Here is a 24698-nt window from a genome sequence, read left to right as displayed (position 1 = left end):
AGAAAAAAACTTTTTTTTCTTAAAACACACTTTAAAGTATAAAAAATAAGGATGAATAAAGAAAAAGATCTCAACTTTCACAGGTCTGTTGGTCCAGCCTAAAAATCTACTAACTTATTAGTACATATGGCCAAATTTTAGAGTCGATATATGCTATATGCTGCTGCTATTCACAGACAAAAAATCGAATGTAAACATCAGCAGAAATTCTAATTCTGCTGATACCGATATTTCCCTTTTTAGCTAGTATCTGTCGATACCTATCAGGCCGATAATATCGCACATCCCTATTTACACTATAACAATCAAGTATGGCATTTCTTGGGTCAGTTAGAACTTTTTGAGTTCTATTTGTAGCCCTAAGAGAGAAAATGTACAGCTTCACTCTAAATAAGCAATGTTTTAATAACCAAAATACTGTTGTGTTAAAACGTACCTAACATAATTGATTTTTCTGTTGTTTGCCTTTGTTATTGACAGGACAGCTAAAGAGAGATGGGAAATACAAGGCGGAGAGACAGGCACCTAGCAGCGTCAGTCTAGCGAGGACCGTGACCTCTGTACACATGTGCCTGCTCCACCAACTAAGCTAAACTGATGTTCAGACAGCTACTTAAGGTAAGAAATGTGACATGAAACCCTTTAATGAACTACACCTCTCAACTAAGTATACAGAGTCCATCTGCTACTACTGCAGTGCTTTCCTACAGGAATCAAAGACATGGACACAAATCAAATCCCTAAAATAAAGAAAATATTGAGAACAACTTGCTTTAAAGATTTGAATCATTAAAGGCTGATTAATGAGATAGACTGTCATAGGTGGTCCAAACCAATTGCTCCAAAAGTGGGGGTCACCAAACACTGAAGAGGGGGCTACGGGATGCTTTCCAAACTAACAAAAATTAATGTTATATGACTTTATGTGCTAAAACTCCTCAATTTTTGTAAAATATTGTTAAAATGAGTTCAATTTAAAATAAAAACATGGTTATTAAGTGATATTTGTGCATAAATTTAAGTTAAATGTACAGAAACTACTTAAAATGTAAATTTGTTTGTGATGCTTTGGGCAGCATCATTCGCTTTAACAACCTCCAGGGAGGGTGGGGGGTCCCAGGTTTCTGACACTGTTATTTTGGGGGTCACTTTTGAAATGTTTGGGAACCTCTGGTCTAAACAAATACTTCAATATAATGGAACACAAAACCAGAAAGAAACCTGTAAACATCCATTTCATCAGGGTCTCACCAGCTTCAAAAGACTTCTCTAAAGTCAGAAACAGCTGTAGCACCTTTATTCTGGGTGATGTAGAAAAAGCATCTCACCAATGGTCTGCATGAAAGCACTAAACAGCAATAGATTTGTTTTTGTTTACATATGTTCATTTGGCGACTCTGAAACAAATGGTGGAAAATTAGTTCAAAAAAAAAAAAAAGAAAAAACATATACTCTTATTGGTATTGCACTTGGGGAACCACATTGTCAGCATAGAGGAACACCGTTAATCTTAGATGGCATTCTTTGGAGATTTAATGTGTTATTTTGTAAAGGTTGTAAAGGTTATGCAAGAAAGTTGACATTAATTAATATTTTCGGCCCTTTCACTTGAGGTTATAAGTTGCTGTAAAATTAGGGTTAGTCAAAATTCAATGACTCACTCTAAAAATCTCAAACCTTAAAGGAAGTGGAGAGTGGGATGATGGGAAAAGGGGACTGAAAGGTTAAAATGAGAGATTTGGTTTTTGATTTTTTTCTATCCCAGTCTGTTGTGTCTGTCACCTCTTTCAGTCAGACAAAGGATCTCGTCCTCCATGCCACGTCGGTCTGAAGGATCCATTTTAAGCTGCCAATCAAAGAGAACCCGGGTCATTTACATATACTGTATCCATGAGGCCTGCTTAAAACCAGTGGAGCATCTCCCCCTAGTGTTCAATGTCAGGCACTGCATTAACCCCCTAATGTCTGCATCGGTGATGCATGCAGAACGGGCCAGGTATGTAGCCTGAGATGTGCCACTTGAATAAGTCAACACTTCAAAATAATGAGCAACAATATGTGTTTACAGCTGTGCCATGCTGACATTGGCTTCATTTCACATATTTCAACGACTGATGTCATTCAGAGAGCTTTACAGGATTATAAAAGGTAATAAAATGCAGATTTACCATTAAAAGAAGGAGGAGTAAATGATGAAAGAAATCACTTTAATTAACTGAAATGTCAAAGTGCTAACCTGACATACCAGATAGATTTGTTTCACTGAAACAGGCGTATCCATCTGCTTTGCAAGGCTAAGTGCATGTTTAGAATGAAATAAAATTTTAAGAAACTATGGGTAAAAAGATCATGCAGCTGTTAAATGTTGGTATAAGCAGTGAGTAAAAGGATTTAAAGGTCATCAGAGTCTGACATCAACTGTAAGATTACGCATGTTTGTGCTGCATGAAAACAAAATGCTGCTTCAACGCTTGTTTCCAACTCTTTAGACGCCGAATAGACCATCAACAGACAAGTTGAGCGCCCCAAATGATTTAGAGTGCGTTACTGGTGTGTCAGAGAGGGATTTGGTGCAAAATCACTGAGAGACTTTTACAAAAGCAGAGACATTTAGTAACCATTTCTCTGATCTACAGGTAGGGAGGTGTAAGGATTTTAGAGATGGAGACATTTGGTCATATTTTGTCAGGACTTTAACAGATGCATTTTGAATAATCCCCCAAGTGAAGGGACATGAGTTGTGTGTTTCCAAACAACAGAGAAACTAGAAATAGATGAGGCATCTCCCACAGTCTAATAATAACAATGATAATAATAATCATCATCACACATGTAATCTAATGTAATTGATATGACATGCAGCATATGCAATCTTATACTATACTTGTAATTTGTTTTGATAAATTGATAAATACTAACACAACCAGAAGACGTCATTGAAGGGGATATTAAAAAATACAAAAATAAATAAATTTGCTTTTAGATTGTCAGGATTTTATGTGGAGCAAACCATACTATATACTTGATTCAAGAAATGCATGTTTTTTGTGTTGTTAAAATTTCTCCTATTGGTTACAGCTACAGTTGAAACCAGAAGTTTACATACACTATATAAAAAGCCACATTAACCTTTTTTTCTCACTGTCTAACATTAAATCAGATTAAACTTTTCCTGTTTTTGGTCAATTAGGATTATCAAAATTATTTCTATTTGCTAAATGCCAGAATAATGAGATTCATTGGGTTTACCTGGTTTACCCACTGAAACAACTCTGATTGTTGCTGGTCCTTTTGTGAGCACCGACCTCTACGAGTGGAGGGGTTGAAGCGCAAGAGACTCTCTCACCATGTAGTCTTACCTGTTAGTAATTTCATTTATTTCCATAAAAGCTCTGGTGTTATCCAAAATCCTTTAATTGTACTGTCCTTAAAATTTAAAATTCAAAAAGGTCTGAAATTCTTCTGGGTACTTTCCACCTTAAAGCTAAATGCACACCATACAGCCAGAAGACATGACCCATTTACATATTAAATGACATTTTCTTTCCCACACTTTTTTCTCTCAGACAGAGCAGCTTCATGCCAAAAGAAGACAGAAACCTGAATGTTACAGTAAAATAAAGAAAAGTGAAATGGAGGAAGAAAACAAAGAGAGTCAAAGTAAATAAAAAAATACAATCAAGCCACAGTAAAGGAACATTCAAGTATGGTTTTTATTATTTCCAAAACCCAGCAGTTCCAACATTCATCTTTTGATACAGAGCAGTTTTTTTTTTTACATCTGCAGTTATTGCTCTGGCTGTTTATCTGTTGCTTTTTCTGCCTTTAGAAGCTTACTATCATGATCGTTTATTTTGTCAAACCAGGCCAGTACTTCTCTTTCACACTGTTGGCACTCAACCGTCAAGTAAAAGTAAAAATATCTAACAAGAAAAACAAAAACTCTAGTTTCAAAACCAAAAAAAAGGCTAAAATATTGTTCCCAAGAAACACTGAGAAGCAAAATATATTTATATAATACTTGTAAATCATCCATCCATTATCAGAATAAAGTTAAATCTCTAAAACAGAGGAAAAAAGAACAACAGAGGAGGATTTTTGTTCATTTTAATGGAGAAAAGCTCAGTTTAAAGGTTAAAATGTTAATGTTGTCCAAGGATCAATTATTCACCCATTCACACAACAACCAGACTGTGCTGAATGAACCGTTATTGAGTCTAGAGTTTAAATGGTCTCATTTATATGTATTAAACGATGATTTCCTCAACTGTTTGCAAAAAACCTAAAGATAAGCCTTTTAACTGAGCATTTCCTCTTTAAGGCCTCTAGGAGGTGCTAGCACACCAACAAGCACTTGGTTTTCAGTAAGTGGAGGAAGATGATGAAGCAGGGGAGGACAGCCTGACAAGGTCAGGTGCTTAATATACTGGAATCTATTTCACAGCATCTAATATAACAGCAAAGGCTGTTAAATTAAGATATCACATGTTATTTACGCATTTTTAGGGGAACGCTGCCTTTATACCAGGGTCCTTACAGTTTAAACTCTGACAGGGAAGAGAAGAGTGAGGAAGAGTCACTTTGCCCAAGTAAACCCAACAGCTGAGAATATTTCTATATATTTTCTTTTTACATTCTCTGTAAATCAAAGAGCATCATTTTCATGTTGAGATAGGTGTATTTATTACTTCTGCTGCTCTTTTTGTGGTTAAAACCCTGTTGGCTAAACACTCATGAAATACTGGTGAGTCACATTTCCCAAAGAGTACGTCCCAAACATTGGGCAAGATGTAAAAAATTCCAGACATTTAAAGTAAGTTTAAAAATGTGCAATGGTATATTAGGGCCACTGGTAAAATGAATGAAAAATAAATAAATAAATATGAAAAAAAATAATTGATTTTTGAGAACAACTCAATTTTTTTTAGATGAAATTGATGAGAAACAAAACTCAGATGTTTTACTCTATTAGAAAAACATTTGTTAAGTTCAAAATGTCATACATTTACAAGAATTAATTCTTAGAATTGTTTAAATTCTAAAGTTGAAAATAGACTGTTTTCTTCAGGAAATAGTTGTGATTTTAGCCCAGAATTATCAAATATACATTGGCATTGAGACTTTGAAAAGACAGTGATGTAAACTGGGACTATTTCAAAATAAAATAACACACTACTGGCATCCAGGAGCCAACTCCGGTTCAACCAGGGCTTTTAGTTTCTTTTCTCAAAAATGTACAACTTTACTGTTTCGTAAATTTTTGTTGCTATAAATTTGAATTTTTTAAGCCTTATTTTCCTGCTTTAAAACTCAAAAAATTAAGTCAAAGCTTATAAATTCACAACCTTTAAAACTCAAAACCTATGAGTTTGGTTCTCATAAATTTACCATCTTATAATCTCATTTTTTTTTCTTAAAAATAAACAGATAATTTCTTATTTTTCACTTTTCCAGGTGTCCCTAACGTGCCTTCGAAAATACAGCCAGATGAAACAAAGATTTAAGTTGCAATGGTTTTTGATTACAACCCTTGCTTCTTTATATTTACATTTTGTAAAATATTGCTTATTTCAAACATGCAAGTCCAGATAGATTTTTGTTTTTTAAAAGAGTGACTATACCATTAAAAGCTTAAATAAGGTTTGATCTTGGAGGCTTCCTCAAAAAAAAACATGCAAAAGTTTGTGGTTGTTTAGATTGCAAAACTAACTTTTTTGTATGGTATTAAAACTCGTGCTAGCAATTACAAAAATGTGAAGACCTGGAAACAGTTGATTTATTCCTCATATTAAATCAGTTTATTATAAGTAAATTTGATTGTTTTGTGTTTGGCTGAGGGTAAAAGTTACTGACATTTAAAATGCCTGGTTCCTCTCTTACAGATATTTTAAAACTAATCAGGAGAACTATCAAATTGTTTATCCAAACACATCCAGGATTTCCTGTTTACTCAATCTCAGTAGCTTTTCCACTGAAATCTTTCACATATTTCATCACATAATATCATCAAATCATCACACATTTTTATCTTAGTTTGATACACAAATCTCGACATTTTCTGAAGGCATTCACGGTTTGAATTTTTACTCCATCCTCTGCTATTTTTTAAGACCCTTGAGGTTCAAACTCTTATTGCTACACCCGCCTCCCCCCTAGTTTAACCCACATTTCCTTGTTAGTTCACCACATGTTAGTCATGTTAAATCGACACGTGTCTGTGAGGAAAATAAACCCATGGAGAGCCTGTTTCTTCCAAATCCACGCCCACATAAAGTCACTGCAGCTGAAGGCACTGTTTAAACATGTCGACCACCTTCACGCCCCCCTCCCCCTCCCTCCACCTCTTTCTCCTGTTGTGGTGTCTATAGCAGCACGCAGCGCTTCTTAGGTTTGGTGTCTGGAGGCTCCAGAGCGGCCAGGATCGCCTCGTCAAACACGTTCTTCAGTCCTTTCTGGGAAACAGAGAGAGAGAGAGACATTCATGACAAATATTTACAACTGATTAGGTGCCGAGATCAGGCGTCAAAACTTTCAAACAATTATGACTTAGAGAATTGGTGGAACAGGACCAGTGATGTGTACCTAGATCAGTGAAACTCAAAGCGTGGCTCTAGAGCCACATGTGGCTCTTTAATGTCTTAATTTGAAATAAGAATTGAAAAAGAATTTATCCATTGCAAGTCACAGTTTGTTTCCTACACTTATACAGTAGGCTTTAATTGTCAAATAATTTTGTTGTCTGTATCTTTCTATTGCCCTTATTTGTAATTTTGCTACCTTCAACTTATTTTTAATTGCCACTTTAACCCTTTTTTTGCCATGTTTCACCACTTAGATTGTGGCTCTTGCTAAGGTATTATTCAACAGTTTTGCTCTTGGTTGAGCAGGGCTGAGTAACACTAACCTAGTAAAAGGAACATTTATTAATTTATCAGTTTATTTAACAAAAACAAACTGGTAAATGAATAAACAGCTTGTATAAAAAATCTATAAAACATAATAAACCACTAAAAAATTCCAAATGCCATTTCAAATGTCTTGTTTTTTGAACCAACTGTTAAAGCTGTTAAAGTCAAACATTTAGTGATAGGAAGATTTTAACATGTCTAAAAGGTCACCCCCTTAAATTAAACATTAAAAAATATTCTGATGTCAGCCTTGGTGCAGCAGATTTAAAGCTCTTACACTGAACTTTTGATTTATGTTCTGTACATACACAAGTAATGATTTCTGATGAAAAACCTTAGATTAAAAACAAACAAACAAACAAACAAAAACAAAAAAACAGACAAACACATCACCACCGTGGATCTTTGTCTTATTCAGACACAGAAGAAAATGCTGTTTTGGATTTATAGATAACTAGACAGAGAAAATCAATGTCCTCGCTCAGTCTCTTCTGCTTTTGTAGCTCGAATAAACACATCCTTTTAATTTCAGACTGTTACATAACCTACCTTCAAATCCTCACTGGAGCTTTTATGCTTGACTCATTCAGCTATTTATCAGAATTCAATCAAAACAGTTCAGGTAAATTCATGTTTATTCTGACGATGTGCAAAGAAACAGTAAGATGTGACAGGCCAATCATTGTCCTTATCTGCTCTGAGTCACAGCCTAACATGTCTCTTCTTGTGATCAACTTTTTCTCTGCATATTACCTAACTCCATAGCCTGTCATCAGTTTTATCACCTGGAACATTATCCTCACTTAACCAACGTTTCATAATAGACCCACAACTTAATGCTGATAAATATCAGCATTCACATGCCAGTCTTATCGAATCACGGTCCTGAACGAGCCAGACGTTTGACAATGGGCGGCAATGGTGTGACTGGATCAAGATCTGACTAAATTAATGCAGTTTTAAGATGGACCTTGTGCCTCTGAGGTGCAACTTAACAATGACACATAATAAAGGTGTAGTGTGTAAAGCTGGGAGTATTAGCGACATCTCAGAGTCCCACTTCTGGTGGTAACTGTGGCATCCAGTGGAATTTAAATTCAAAACTCCAAGGTGTTGGAATCTGTGAAAAGGCCCTCATTATGAATGGATTAAAGGCTTATTCTGAGTTAAAAAAATAAAACAATTTGTAATTTCAGTGATTAAACACTAGCTTAGACTGAACTCTATCCTCCAAGATGACAACACTCGCCCCCACAGAGCAGGATTTATCAGAGACTACCTCCAGAATTTGGGAGTGGAGAGGATGGAAAGGCCTACCAGCAGTCCTGACCTCAACCACATTGAACACTTGTGGGATCATCTTGGGCGAGCTGTTTGTGCCAGAGTGACCATCACTGGCTGACTTGCAATAAATGCTGGTTAAAAAATGGGATGCTATCCTACAGCAGTGTGTGACCAGGCTGGTGACCAGCATGAGAAGGAGGTGCCAGGCTGTTGTGGCTGAATATGGTTCTTCGACACTACTGACGATCCTGTTTGTTAAATGGATAAATTGTTGAATTACCAATTTGTCTTATTTCTTCAGACTTTGATCGCCCAATCCACAAACAAGAGGCAATGGCAGAATAAGCTGTTTGGCACTGGCAGAGAAGGTTTGGCAAATATTTCATGGGTGCAATCCACATACTCAGCTCTGCTGCTCATCCCACAAATGCATGTTCCCTACAAATGTGGCACCATTTAAAATAGACTTTCCAACAGTAGAAGATCTATTGCCAGGAAGCACTGTTACAACAAAGAAATGGTATACCAAACACAAATGTCCTTACTTTTTGTACTAAGTCTAGTTTACAGGCTGGATTTAGTGTGGACTTGACTGTGAGGGAGATGACCCTGGTCACTCACTGAGTGTGAATTCATCAGCGCAGAGCCAGGTGTGTGTGGCTAATTGCCAATGATTGGGGCCAGATGTGGCAAACTTTTATATACTCTCAGGTTGCAGCACTCAGTTCAGACTCATCTCACCTCCAGAGGTAATGAGCATCTCCTTGTGTATTTGAATGCGATAGTTTGCTTTAGCCAGGGGTGTCCAAACAATGGCCCGGGGGACAAATGCGGCCTGTGATCCACTTTTACTGGCCCGCAGCAAATTTAAAAAATAAAATGGCAAAGGGCCCGCATCAGAACATTAAGTTTTTGCTTACGTGTTTTGTACTTCTTAATTTCAGCACAAGGTGGTACTAGCTGGCACAAGTTGCTAGCAATTCTGTAAACAAACATTTTGACAAGAAGAATTTGATGATTTTTTTTTTTTTTTTTTGACTAAACTAAGATGATACTAAACGGTAAACATATTGGCAACCAAAATTATATAGATATCTTGATTTATACTTGCCTGTTTGAGTAAGCAAATAGCACCAATAGCATTTCAGGGCCCATTCCAGTGGTTGCCAGGGCCATCAAGGGCCCCCTGAAATCTGATCGGCCTCCCCAAAATCCTTAACTTGATTGGCTTTTTGCCAGGTCCACCACTAACTAGCCATGTGAGCACACTCAATCAGATTATCTTAACCTACATTAGACTGGGTATAATAACTTAAATATCCTGAAGGTGCGGTATATGAAAGTGGCCCCACCATTCTTATATATTTCTCTATATGGCCCTCAGTGGAAAAAGTTTGGACACCCCTGGCTTTAGCATTTCTGTCACTTTTTCCTGGTGAATTTTTCGAGATTTACCAGTGGCCCGAGGGTTGAAGTTTGTTGATGCTGGAGACCATTATCCACACTTTTATCTTTGTGTTTTATTTGAGGCTAGTTTTCTCAGACTCCTTAAGAATGTTTTTTAGTCAGCTGCATAGCAAAAGTTGTTTAGTTTTCCCTTTTCTCAGTGTTATAAAGAACGGGAGTTTATTGGTTTTGACCTGTTACTGTTTTGCTTTGGTTTCCCCCTTTCCCAATGAATCACTCATGATTTTAGAGGTAATCCTTCAGGGACAAGTAATTCCACTTGAGTCTGCCATTGTGTCCCACTTTCTCACACTTAACACCAGAACTAGAGGTCTGATTGATACATATTTAGTGCAACAGGCTACAAACATCTTCCCCCTCTGTACCTGTGTGAGAGCTGAACACTCCACGTATTTGACCGCTCTGAGTTCTCGAGCCAGTTTCTCCGCTCCTTCAAAGGTCACCGCTCGCTGTTTGTTCTTCGCCAGTTTCTCCAGAGTGTTGCTGTCGTCTCTCAGATCCACCTGAGTCCCGACCAGCAGGTACGGCGTCCGTGGGCAGTGATGTGTAATCTCAGGCACCCACTGATGAGGAACAGCAAGCAAAGGATGAGACAGAATACATAAGCGAGACACAGTTTGTCAAGATGAAAGTCACAGGGTCTTTGGAGAATAATATTCAGGAGCACAGACGGATTTTTATATAAGACAGTTTGTCTTCTCAGCATGTTTTCAGATTCTGGTCGACTTTTGAAGTAGACTGTTTGATCCTGTGAAAACAAAACTCACTTGTAGCTGTAAACGGGCAGTAAGAGAATAATGTAAGAGTAATCCTGAAACGGATCTATCATAGAAAACCATAATATTGACTTGATTCCTTCTGTGACAGAGAGATAAGATCCTTGTCTCTTTCACATCATATTTTCGTGCATCATATGTCACCATTTAGTTTCATTATGCACCCTGCAAGGCATTAAGACATCAAATAAACAAAAAAAAACCTGCAGCGGGAGATTGCTGTTTGATCAATAAACCCTTTAAAAAGGATTTGCTACCATCAACAACTGCCTAAAACATTTAAAGGGTTAAAATTAAGAGTCAAAACCTTGTTTAACCCTTTATGTTTGAAGCTAAAAGCCTTTACCTCAAATACTGACACAGACTAAATATTTGAACTCACCTTCTCTCTGACGTTCTCAAAGGATGAGGGCGATACGACGGAGAAACACACAAGGAAGACGTCGGTCTGAGGGTAGCTGAGGGGTCGCAGCCTGTCGTAATCCTCCTGACCTGCAGGGGGAGACACACAAATAATCTAATCAACAACAGGATCTACAACACTGCACAAAAAGTAACAGGTAAAGATGAAATAGTGCTTAGTCCCATAACAGCCAACAGTTTCCTACAAAATATTTTCTAATCTACAGCAGGTTTTCTTTGTACCTGCAGTGTCAAAGAGTCCCAGAGTGTACGGCTCTCCTCCAATCATCACTGTCACTGCATAGTTATCAAAAACCTGAGGAGACAAAAAGGAGAGGGAGGGGGAGAAGAGGAGTTAGGACTGAAACACAAACGGGGGGGGGGGAGCACAGAGGAAGGTCGAAAACAGAAGTAAAAATGTGACATAGACACATGATCTCGCGCTGGACTTGAGGTTTGGCTGCAGGGTTTTTCCTGGCACAGAATGAGGCCATGGACATGCCTTCCTGACAGTGTACTGTATGTATGCATACAAAACATTTTTACAAGCAACTGCAGGAATTCTAATAATTGACAAAAACTCTGCCACCACATGTTGTATTACTGTTAGAGATGTCAAAGTCATCGAATGGTGTCCTTGGACGTCAACATTCTTCATAAAATAATTTCTGAGTCTTATTAGATCTGGCGGTAATTCAAAATTATTGGTGCCGTCACCAAATTTTGACCCTACGTCTGATTGCTGAGCATTCTCTTGTCTGAAAGACTAGAAGAGTGATGCACTCTCATTCATCACATCCTCCACAACTGCTCCTCCATTTCACCAATTGTCAATATTTAATTTTAGTATTATTTTTGAATCCTTTTCTATCCCGTCAACAGAACTCCTTTTACACTGTTGGAAATAAACCCGATTTGTTTTCTTCAGAACAAAACAGAGAGTAAATGTCACAACATGAACCATGTTGCTTTCCTTTTAAGTAACCAAAAAATGTGATTCCGAAACCTTAAACTAATTCTGAAACAGGGTTTTAAAGAAGTAAAAATAGTCCAAGAACATTTTAAACTTACAAAGTGTTCTCTTTGTTGAGGGTCTAACATTCTTACTTGTTTGCACAAAGACTACATGTAAGGAGGGAAAAGTTTTCACATCATTGCAACTTTTTCCAGTTTTAGAAAGAACTTTCCTCTTCGTTCATGACCAAACCTAGAGTGGCACATTTTCTCCAGGGTCTTAAGTTTCCAAGTTTAATATTCTGTAAATAGACACTAACGTTCCTCATGTTTAGGCTACATTTAATCAAATAAATCCTCAGTTTTAAAACATTTACTGCAAGCTTTGTTCACAATAATGCATGAAATCTGGATTTGTTCATCATCAAAAGTCTTTAGCTGGATCAAGTTGATCTTATCCAGTTTTCTTTGTAAATCTGCAACAAAACTGAGCTGAAATACCTGATCTAAGAGAACTAAAAGGTGGATTTTAATCAGAGTAACTGTATTCACCCAAAAAAAAAAAGAGAAAAAAAAAAAACTTGTTTGGTAAACATTAATGGATTATGATCATTTTTTGTCAACAGCATGCAAAAAGGTCCTCTGCAATAGTAAGAAAAAAAGATTAGCAGAGCAAGTGTTGCACCAGCTTTTTGGGAGAAAGTGATGGATAAGAAAAGGAAAACAGGGTATTTGTGGAAAGATTAGTGGACCATTTACTGCCCTTGATTAAACATCTTGCTTGATTGAAGGAATCTGCAACCCTTACAGAATGATTAAGTCAAAGAATGCCAGTATTGATGTGTTCTGGATTTAGTTATACACAAAAATGGCTTTATGTCAGGGAAGAATCTGTCTTAATTTTTATTTTATTGGTGGGTGTTTGGTTAAGTGGCATCCATCTGTTGTTTTTGCTTTTAAATAAGTGCAATATAAATCAGGATGAAAAAACTGTTACATAAATGAATTCAAAGCCCTAAAAACAACTGTACTTTTTATAAAGGTTTGAAAAGTTCTGCAGTCTTGTTCTGTTCACTGCTCCCTCCTGTTTCATCACTCTCCTTCCTTCAGGCTGCTGCCAGGTACAATAACACGGTCCCAACATGCCTGCTAACCTCAGCTGTGTGAGTGTCGAGGTCTACAGAAGCAGAGGGAGTGTTTTATAGCCGCTGTTCCTGCTTGAATACACAACACAGTTTCAGCACGTCGACCTGCTGTAGCCTGCAGACACGGTTTGGTTTTAATGAAGCTCCGTATGCACAGACACTCCTGAACCTGTTTAATCTTTATTTAAACAGGCAGACTCACAGCAGGGAACTGGAGCAGGATATCTCCTCATATAGAGTTTATTCCACTGAAATGTTTCTATTGTATATGCACAGATACAAGTCTGAAGCACAGGATTTAACATCTGAATGCACAGTATGCTAAAGTTACTTGGTTAGATTAAATCTAACATTGACAAACTCCTTCCTATTTGAAACAAGATTGACTTTTACTGATACTGAATTGAATCAAATCACATTTTTCCCTGAAATCGTGCAGGGCATAAAGTAAAATCCAAATTTAGTCCTGTACTTTAACTTTTTGCTCACATGTAAACCTATAATAACTCACTCTCTTTGCTTTTCTATCATGATAGATATCTCAGAAAGAAAAAAAAAACAGTGTCCCTTTTTCCAGTGTTATTCAGCCCTCGTCTCTGTTTTTTTCCACATTAAGCCTCAGAGCCTGTTAACACATTAAAGCCAGAAGAACTATTTCCCATCTCGGAGCATGTGAACGCATCATTACTTCCTAAAGGACACTTCCTCTCTCCTGATTTCTTCCTGTGGTGTTTATCAGCTGACTGACAGGAAGCAGCTCAACAACACGCAACACTGATGTGAAAGCATGCAACACAAACAGAGAAGAAATAACAGAGTTTGTGCATGTTTATGTGGTGGATCTCACTGTTCAGTAAGGAGGCTGTTTAATGGAGAAGAAGCAGGAGAAAGACTCAACTAAACACCAATATTCATGAATACAGCACAAAGCAAAGATAATTTAATATTGTAGCAAACTTTTTCCTAGAAACATTCACACATCCTGAATTTGATGCCTGCAACATGTTTCAAAACAGTTGGGATGTGGCAAGACAAGGCTGAGGAAGTTGTGGAATGCTGAAAACACCTGGAACATTCCACAGGTGAGTAGGTTACTTGGTAACAGGCGTGACTGGCTCAGTCATTCACAAAATGATGGTGCAAGGTTCTCCACTTTGTGAAGGACTTTTTGGGAAAACAGTCCCACACTTTATGAACAATTCCACAATATGCAATCACAAGGAATTATGCAATTTAATCTTCTGCAGTCCATAATATCAGCAAATGATTCAGAGAATCTGAAGAAATCTCTGCACACAAGGGGCAAGGCCAGACACTAGCATTTGATGCCAGTGACTTTTCACCACTTAGGCGGCAATGCATTAAAAACTAGCAGCATTATGTGATGGCTATTACAACATGGGCTCAGGAAGACTTCAGGTGATCATCGTCAGTTAACACAGTATGTTACTGCATCTACAAATGAAAGGGAAGACTCTGCCATGCAGAGCAAGAGCAATGAGAAGCTCAACTGAATTCTCTGTTTTCATCTGAGATCGACTGGCCTAAAAAGTAAAAGTGTGTTGTCCACATTTCAAATCGTTTTTCAAAATAATGGTTGTTAAGTCCTGCAGGCTGAGGAGGAAGAGGGCCACCCAGAACTGTAATCAGTGCATTCTGTGATAGTGTGGGGATGTATTAGTGCTCACGGCATGGGTCACTTGCACATCCATGAATGTACCATCAATACTGCACAATACATACAGGTTTTGGAATAACATATGCTTCCATCTAGATCATTGGTTCCCAACCTGGGTTCCAGGACCCCCTTGGGGGGCAGGGGGTGAGGCTCTGTATGCTTTGAGGTTGCCAAAATCAGATTCACTCATACTAACAAAAATCATGACAAAACTATTTAATAGTTCATACAGAGGTCTCTTGATAAGAAAACCTTTGTTTGGGTCTGTTTTATAAAGATTTAAACAATGAAAACTTTTTAAGTTGATGTTAATTTTTGACATCCATGAATCACCTTTTGTTTGTGTGGGTCCTGGCGGTCCTGAGCTCCTCTACGATAAAAGTAAGGAGGGTCTGATAGGAAAAAAGGTTGGGAACCATTGATCTAGATTATGTCTTTTTCAGGTTTGCCCCTGCTGTATTCAGCAAGACAATGCCAAGCCAGAATCTACATAAGTTACAACAGCATGGCTTCACCATTAAAGAGTATGGGAATTAGACTAGCCTGCATGATCCAGACCTGTCCCACTGAAAATATAAGGAGGATTATGAAGATCAAAGCAAGACGACAGAAACCCTGCAGTGTTGAAGAATTTCAGATGGACTGATGGAAAAAAAAAATAATAAAGTGCATCAGCTGATTGCTGTATTTGGTTAAATATAGAATGAAACGAATAGAAAACACTGCATTCTGTTCTATTCCTATTGTACAAGATGTCCCAACTTTTTTTGGAATCCAGGTTTTTATTTTGTTGCTTGTAATATTCCAATCTTTTGGAACAATATAATAAAATATGGCTTAATTATCTCTTATTTTATCAACTGACGCTTCTTTATATACTACTCTAAATTATTTGTAATGATAGACATTTTTAAGGTTCCTTTCTATTTCACTCCTCTGGTGCTGTTGGGATTTTGCATTTAAGTTTAATTTCATGTTACCATGATGGAATCAATCAAAAGGGAAAGACCCTTTCTAGTCATTTTAAGAATACATTTTCAACTGCAGTACAAATTGTAAGGTTATATACAAATTCCACGGGGGCGCAGCATGCTAACTTTAACAATAAAAAAGAGGTCTAATGTGGGTGCAGAGTCGAAGCTGGTAATTTCACACCAAACAGTTAAAAGTGATGTTGGCGGGGGGAGGGAGATGTGAGCGGCAGACAGGAAGGGGAAGAAAAAGTTGAGTCAGCACTGTTGGTTCTGCAAACCTCTGATCAAACTGTGCTGACGGCGGACGGGCCGGGAGAGAGAGAGGCAGATAGAAAACAGTGGAGTATTACTCATCAGATTGCAGTCAGCAGTCAGTGAAGCTGCTCGTCAATCAGGGATTTCTAAGATATTTCCAGCAGCACTCAAAAAACAAACACAAACAAGCTTTCTGAAACACGCTTTATGTGAGATTGTTTTGCTATCATGCTGCTTTATCATGGCACAGCACTTCAGAATATTAGAACTGGAAAATCTAAAATATTAAAACACAAACTTAAATAAAAAAGGAGCCACACACAAGCTGTATGCATCTTCAGATTCAAATAGAAAAAGTTACAAACCTAGGAATCTACCCAAACAGCAAGCATGCAATACTTCTGAGATTTCATCTTCACCAGCATTACTTTAAAGAACCAAATCTTCTTGTTGCTCCTGCTTAATAAATGCATCTAATATCACTGAGTCTAGACTTACATGATGTGAGTTTTACAGCAAGCCTTCTGAAGCCTTTAAAGGCTACCTCCTGCAGTTTTAACCTGATTAAAATGTTAGTGTGGTGTTTATTATACAGTAAAGATAAACTCACACTGGTCACTCTGTACCATCCTCTCATATGTCATTATGTCAACAAGGTGACTCTCACATCCGAACATCCAAATTTCAAGTAAGAATTCAACATCTGCGTCAGACCAGCGTGAACGCTTTGCCATCATTGTTTTAAATGGTTGTTGTTAGTGCTCATGCATTGATTATGTCATATCCTTGCTGCTTATAAGTGCTGGTGCTGATGCATGTGCAACTGTGCTGTGCTCTTCTCACCATGGCAGGGCAAAGAAAAGTGCACCAAGGTTGAGAAAGACACAGAGCACTGGACTGCGCTATTGTACAAATCAGCAGTAATTAGTGGACTTGTTCTGTTTCTACATTACACATATTAATGTATATATCATTATTTTCTCCCTCTTATAATTCCTTATGATGTTGGGATTGCTTTTAAAAATTGTTTACATGACCCATTAGGGGCTACATATAAAATCTGTAAACCTCTTTTGCATTTTTATCTATGTGCCTTTGTTGTTTCAGCCCCTGGGTCATGTGATTCTTTAAAATGAACCTCACCTGAAAAAGATCCTGCATAGGTCGAAACTGGTCCGCATTTTCTTCGATTTTTATAGATTTTTATTAAATAAGGCTTTTTAACTTAATCCTTGAATCAAGCGAGTGTGCCTTAATACAGGCTGGTGGCTTTTCCTGTTTTTTTGACCATTAAAGACCCTGTAAAGTGAAAACGGATCAGTATTTAGGTTTGCTGTATGACAGGTCAGCGTTATGAACGCCTAAATCAAATTTCAGTCTAATAAAACGTCTCTAAGTTTAGACAATTAATCTTCAAAATCATGACAAATGAGGTTGTAAAATCTGCTCCAGGATGATGTAGGCGTGTCTGTTGAATGAGATGAAGCCACACCCACTCAAGAGAAATACAATCCTCACAGATTTGAAAAATCTGAATGTTGACCTTATGATCAGAGTGCAGCTGCCTGGCAGAGAAGAGACAAAGTCCGTTTTCTGGCCATAGACCACGGTGGCTGATAGATTTGGTAAATTAACCTCACATTGAACAGAAAAACAGCATTTAACTGACTGTTAACTTTAAATAAAAGCAGTGACATCAGCTAACAACAGACTGTACTGAGATGAACTACTCTGTGATTTTATATTGTAGTGTTAGAGGGGCGGGGCCATTCCCTACTGTGGGCTCGTGACATCACAAGCCCACATATTGGCCCCGCCCACATCAAACCCAGCCAGGAAAGAGGTGAAAAATATTCTAACGTTCTAAACCCAGAATTCAGTCACATGTAGATCTCAGTGTTTTCACACGATTTACAGCAACCATATTCCAACATAACTAGTGTGCTAAGACATAAACTTTGGATTTCACTTTACAGGGTCTTTAAGGCATCACTCTTCAAGAGCACCTGGCTTCTACCTGGAGTTTAATATACAATAACATCTCTCCTTTTTTAAAGTTATAATAGTTTAGTTTTTTTTAACCATTAGTATAAATTCTTATTTAGTTTCTTTCTTTTTCTTTTTTGTGCTGGTTTGTTAGTTTAGTTCTCTGTCCAATATAAAAAGAGGAAACCGGGCACCCCAAACATGACAAATAGAAAAAAAATGAGGAAGTACTAAAAAAGACTTTATCTTTATGACCACATAATTTAAAAGCCCTAATTTTTACATATTTTGAGTGCCTGGTTTCTTATTTTTTATATTAGTAAGGATATTTTGTCTCTAATTTTTTTTTTTTTTTTTTTAGTTATTGATGTAGGCACACAATAAAAATTTCAGTTCATTTTTTTCTTTCCTCTGTTTTTCTATTGTAAATTCTTGTTTGGATTCTAGTTTCAGTTAACTTTCTATATTTTAGCTTTAGTTATTTGTCAGGTAAAGGTAATTACGATAACTTTTGGTGTATATACATGGTCTGATAGAGCAGGTGTCAGGAGCAGTGGCAACCCTTCACAATCACATTTGATGATGAACTGTGCAGACAGTGGCATCCATTCTGCTTCTGTGGATGCTTTTTTACTATTAAGACACCAACAATGACCCTCTTCCTACTTCCACATCGAGCAGCCCAGAGGATGAAATTAGTTTATACTGTGTCGTTACAAAAAGTTTTAAAGAGAAAAGAGAAGTTTAGAATCATCTTAACTACTCCATTTACTGACCAATTGCCAGTACTTTTGTTTACCATGTTTAAGTATGCATGAATTTTACAAAAGACCACCTTTTCCAGCAGTTTTGTACCCTTTGGGTCCCAGTGTACTCAGATCCAGGCCCAGATCTCTCATGTGAAACCACCCTTAGCTACTGTAGGTTTACAGTTGTCTACATTCATATCAGCTGTGCACATCCTCCTGCAGTAAATAAAAGTTTCCATCAGTTAGTTAGTGTTGAAGTAACTCACCGTGGGGACGTACTCTGAGGGAAACTTGTTGGTGGTGTATGAGATGAGCAGGCATGTTTTTCCCACTGCACCGTCACCCACAACGACACACTTTATAGTCTGCATCTGAGGAGGAACAGGATAGAATATAAAGAAATGTCTACTTTTGCAGGCAAAGGCAGAAATGTATATGACGGATCAACACTGGAACAGCAGAAAGACAGGAGGTGGTGCTTGCTATGTCAGTGGCACACATATGTGTGTACTTTCACCATTTTTTAAATTTGGTCCTTCAATGTGTTTTTTTAATTTCACTTGTATAACTTGTGTTTTTTAGTAACAATATCTACAATTGTATAGATAAAAGTAAAGATCATAATAACTACAACTCTTATTTCTACTGCCCCTGCTTATCCTGCTTCAACATAGAACAGGTAAGTAAACCGTCACTCTGCGACCACGGCCTGCAGACAAAAAGACAAATTCCTGTTTTCTGCCTGTCTTGCATGTTTCAGCTGCGTGTAAACAACCTGCAGCCTCCAGCCTGGATCAGATGGCAGGTTGACCAGGAGGCCATGAAGCAGGTTTAACATTCACAGAAACAGAAGTATCTGTGTCCCGCAGTGTTTACTACACACTGTCTGGAGATCCTGTGACCATCCGGACACTGAGCGGCCCACATACCCCGGCTGCTGCTTCATTAAGGGGACAATGGTAAAAAAAGTTTAGGCTGCCTCTCCGTCACTGGTTCTTTGTTTGAGCCTTTTAGCTCTCAGCTGATGAGTCAGGGATGAGTTTACTGGTCATCTGCGGGGATGGTGACACCAGTTAATTTACTTCATATGCACACAATTATAGAAAATAAGGAAATTAACCTGCAAATGTAGTTTTTCAGAGCACTATTGTTTCCTGTAGATACTGCTTCTGCATTCAGTTGTTTTTGTTTTGCTGTCCACTGACTGGCAATGCAGCACCTGATTACATGTTTTAATAAAAATGGTACCTTTAATTGGAAAAAAGGTTTATTTTTAAATTGTATGGCAATGCTGCATGATTTTGCATATGTCTTTGATTTTGATGTTCAACTTTCAGATGTTTCTTGTAAATATTTGGTTCAAAATTGTCGTCAAAATTGACGTGGTGATGTCAGCAAGATCCATACATCGACTGTTATTAAAAATGTATTCAACTCCATAATCGTTGATTTATGTTGAATATTTTGGGGCTGTAAGGATTAATCACATTAACCATGGTTAATCAAGGTCAATAATTAGTGCACTATTTTTGTAAATCATGATTTTTCTCATGGTTTATTGTTTCTTTCAACACATTTTGGTTAGTCCAGCTCAGCATCTTCCTGCAGCCACAGTGATGTAAAATAAGTCCAACACTGCTCCTTAATTTTACATTTCAAATTAACAAAACTCACTGACAGCTCAGTGGACAAGTCAGAAGTCATCTACCTGCTGTGCTCTCACCTTTTTGCTATTCCCTCATTTCCTTTACAATCCATTACAAGTTCCATTTTCTGTGGTTAAGCTCATAATATCATCAATCTACCAATGACAGCATGTCCATATCCAAACAGGAAGTCAACTACCCTTACTTTAAGTCAGTAGAAATATCCAAAATGATACAAAAACTTTTTGAATGCAAAATGGTGGAATTTTAAAACGTGATTAAAAAGGATGCGATTACTTGAGATTGACGACAGAAATTCAGAGATTATCATGATTAAAAAATGTATCTTTTGATAGCCCTTTTTTATTTACATGCATTCTGCTGAGGTGTTCTCAGTCTGCATCTTTCTCCTCTTCTTCAGTGTGCAGCAGGCAGGTGTGAGTGCAGTACTAACATCATCACACTGAGCCAATTAATAAACTTTTACCCAACCGCTTTACAAAGTGAAAAAAAATCAAGATTACATTGAAAATGAAAGAGGTCACTACTCAACTGTGTGACCACATGTCCCAGAAATTAATCGCATTCTAGGTCATGTTCCAATTTGCACATTTTGTCTGTACATAAATCTTACGTAACTCAGTCATAAAAAAAAATCACATATGAAAAATGGTACTTGTATAAAACTGCAGCAGTAAGAATTTTGTTAAGTCCACATTATAGATGCATGATATTCGTGGCATGACATCAGTATTGACGAACATTAACTTAAAATTAAAAATTATCTGTATTGGCCGACCTAAATCAGCTGATGTTTTTTTTTCTTCATTTATCGTAATTCTTTAAGTTTTAGGTCAAACCTAGTCTATATGGTGCCCATTAAAAGTATTCACCCCCTTGGATGTTTCACCCTTTTATAAATCTATAAATCAATCAGGGTCAATATGTTTTGGCTATTTTTACCAAACCTAATTCTACAGAGGGTCAGTGAATGGGGGTGGTAGTCTCACAATTAGTGAAATGGGGATCACCTAAGTGCAGTGAATGTGTCTCGAGTGATTGTAGTACCTGTGGCTGGAAGGTCCAGTCACTGATTAATAATCAGCATTCCTGGTTACATTTACACCATGAAGACAAAAGAACACTCGAAGAAACTCAGAGAAAAGGTTACTGAAAAATACAAGTCAGGGGATGGATACCAAAAATATCCAACGTACCTAATATCCCCCAGAGTTCAGTTAAATCCATCATCAAGAAATGGAGGGGAAATGGCATATGTGTAAATTTGCCTAGCTCAGGCCGTCCTCACAAACTGAGTGACCGTGCAAGAAGGAGACTAGTGAAAGAGGCCACCAAGACACCTGTGACTACTCTGAAGGAGTTCCAAGCTCCAGCAGCTGAGATTGGAGAGACTCTGCAGACAACAACTGTTGGCCAGGTTCTTCACCAGTCAAAGCTTTATGGGAGAGTGGCAAAGAGAAAGCCACTGTTGAAGAAACTCAGATTAAATCTGGACTAGAGTTCACAAAAAGACATGTGGGGGACTCCATGGTCAGGTGGAAGAAAGTTCATTAGTCTGATGAGACCAAAACGCTGCTTTTTAGCCACCAAATAACACTCTATGTTTGGTAGACAACAAACACTTCACAATTCACACTGTAACACACCATCCCCACTGTGAAACAGGGTGGTGGCAGCATCATGCTGAGGGGATGCTTCACTGCAGCTGGACCTGGAAGACTTTTAAAGGTAGAGGGTAAAATAAATGCCAGATCATACTGACCGTGATTGATTTATGAAATCAACAAATGGGTAAAACATCAAAGGGGGTGAATACTTTTTATAGGCACTGTATAGCCTATCAGTACCAATGTCGGTATCGGCTTAAATAATTTTTGAAATACTGGCATCAGCTATTGCCAGAAATCCAGTACCATGCATCCCTAGTCCATGTATTCAAAATAAATACCACAATGTAAAAATGTACCTGATGAGCACTAAAAGAGATTTAAAAACACCTAGTAGGATACACAGTAAATTATGATTTCAAAGTGATGTAGAAAAGGCACAAATTTGTTCCATAAATCAATCCTTATGCAGGGAAATTAATGTTTGGTGCTTAAAATATCCTAGGGTAAACCTCCCTTACTCTCCCAACTATGAAAAGGCAAATATTTTTATTTCAGACACTGATTTACAGATTTGAAGAGATAAACAAAAAACTTTTCACAGGCTTGCCTTCACAAACTACTCTTAAAAATCAGGGTATGAAAAGGAATAGTGATAAAATCAAGATGGTGCTGCTGTCATTAAAAAAACAGAGATGTGATATAGGCTATTGTTTTCCGTATCGCCCATCTAGTTTGACCGCAAAAGCAGATCAGAGTTTGGCCAACAGGCAACCTCTTCCTCACAGTAATACATCTCTTCTCTTTATCTGTTAGGTGTGCTAAATGCCAGCATTAAAATGATATGACACTACAGATAAAAATCAGCATCTAACATTGGTTCATGCTGACATTATTTGCAAGTGTTTATTAAAAAAGGCTGATCCTGGCTGATGTAGATGTTAAACTGGTGCATCTCATTGCAATTTCCAGTATCTTAAAGTGACCTTCGTATTCAAGCAGGAATCCACAAATGTTTCACATTACTGCTTGCAAAATCCCTTATATATAAAGTTTTAAAATCATTTAGATATTTGGCTTTTAATTTTGCTTGGATGCAAGTAAATTCTTTTTCTGGTCCTATCCTCAAGCTTTTCTTTCATTAGCCTTAGCATTATTGCTATTGATTGTATTTGGGGCTGGAGAGTGACCAATTACATAAACTGAAATTACTGGAAATGAGTAGTTTTTGAGTAGGCTACTTGTACCTTTGTGAATACATTTTGAAATCAGTACTTTTACTTCTCCTTGAATAAGTTTGAACCAGAGTTATAATAAACCTTTGGTTAAAACTGGTTATATCAACCAAAAGAGCATTTTCCTGATGTGAAAGGAAAGCAGCTTTATGGCTTATTTGTGTACAAGTTGATCAACCAGACACGAAATAAGTTAAACTAGTCTAAAAACAACTCTTATGAATTATTTTTACTTTTATTATTGTTCTTTTAAACTTAATAACTACTGTCACTCCTTCAGTGTAGTTGTCAGTCAGGGCAGACTTATGAAAGCTAACAGCTCTGCTTTACTGCTGTTTCTATGGGATGTGTCATCTCAAGTTTTATTAGTTTCAGTCACTTCCGCATACAAAACTATGGAAAGAACTTAAGACAACTTAAGAATAGACTTTATCTTAGGCAGACCAGACTTCCCATAGATTTGAAGTCACGAAAAGGAAGCTTTTCTACTAGTTGACAACCTTTATAAACAACAATATGCTGACTTTATGATGAAAAGTTTACTCCCGCGAAGCTAACCGAGTTCGGTCGGGCGGTGTGGGTTAGTTACATCCGCTAGTCCCCCACCCACCAATGTTGAAAATGAATTAAATTAAATATTGTTGATAATGTAAAACTCAGAAAATGACTAGCAGATAAAGTGATTTCCCATAAAATCTCACCGGCAAGTTTCAGGGAAAAGTTTAACAGGCTAGCAGAGTTCACTAAAAGGAACTGTTTTGACAGCTGCCCGGTGCGGTGGTTTAGAAAGTGACCGTGTCAACTAGCGACTTTCAGCCGAAAGCGTTCGTGGTTGTCGTTCGACAACACCATGCTGAGGACGGAAATTGACCCAACGACTGACTCGTTTCGTTATATAACAATGTAATAATAATAATTATAAATAAAATTTACGAAAATTAGAACAAAGAAGCGTTCATTTGACGGTTCCCGTCTTCAACATCAGTTGTAACTACGACAACCACTGACGCATTCGGCTAGAAGTCACTAGTTAACACGGTCACTCTTCAATCCATAACGCTGATTAGCAGATTTGGCTGTAAAGATACTAACAGTCAAAAATTTTACGAAGAATATTATAAACTTGTATTTCCATCTCTCTATCTGCTCGTATTTAGTGTTTTTCCACAGTATTTTAAAGTTAAAGGCGGTGACAGCTCTTACCTTCTCCGTTTCAGCCGTTGGAGTGTTGGCAATGCTATGAGACGTTCAGGTGCTTCCCGTAAACACCCCGTTCGCTCTATGCGGAAGTACAGCTTGTGTGGTATGTTCAAGTTCCTCCGTTTTCTCTTATATTTGCGAAGATTTACTGAATTCAATTACCGGATTGGAAATTACTCTAAAATATAATTTTTGTATTGGGAAAATATCTTTCAACAACCCAAACTTACCGTGTGCGGCGGTTAATTTAGTGACTTTATAGAAGGTAATACATCAAAATAAAAAGGGAAATTTAAAAAAAATGCGTCAAAAATAATCTTTATCCAGGAATCAGGGCAGATAATAACTTTTTAATTTTACCATATCACATAATGTGAAACTGAACAAGCTGAAAATGATCAATATTTTTCT

General features: G+C 37.4%; 1 protein-coding gene across 1 annotated transcript; it reads right to left on the bottom strand.

The window, feature by feature from the left end:
• Positions 1-3689: 3689 nt before the first annotated feature.
• On the bottom strand, positions 3690-24377 carry LOC121523732 (cell division control protein 42 homolog). Its single transcript, XM_041808744.1, has 6 exons — positions 24291-24377; positions 18845-18949; positions 11081-11153; positions 10818-10927; positions 10025-10222; positions 3690-6452 (listed from the first exon to the last, which is right to left on the bottom strand). Exons 2-6 carry the CDS (start codon positions 18947-18949, stop codon positions 6363-6365), a joined length of 576 nt encoding a protein of 191 aa, XP_041664678.1. The 5' UTR covers positions 24291-24377; the 3' UTR covers positions 3690-6362.
• Between the last annotated feature and the right edge of the window lie 321 nt (positions 24378-24698).

This window comes from Cheilinus undulatus, linkage group 16 (genome assembly GCF_018320785.1).
Source record: "Cheilinus undulatus linkage group 16, ASM1832078v1, whole genome shotgun sequence".
NCBI classification, from domain to species: Eukaryota; Metazoa; Chordata; class Actinopteri; order Labriformes; family Labridae; genus Cheilinus; species Cheilinus undulatus.
Note: the sequence above shows the minus strand (reverse complement) of the source record. Positions and strands in the feature narration are given on the sequence as shown.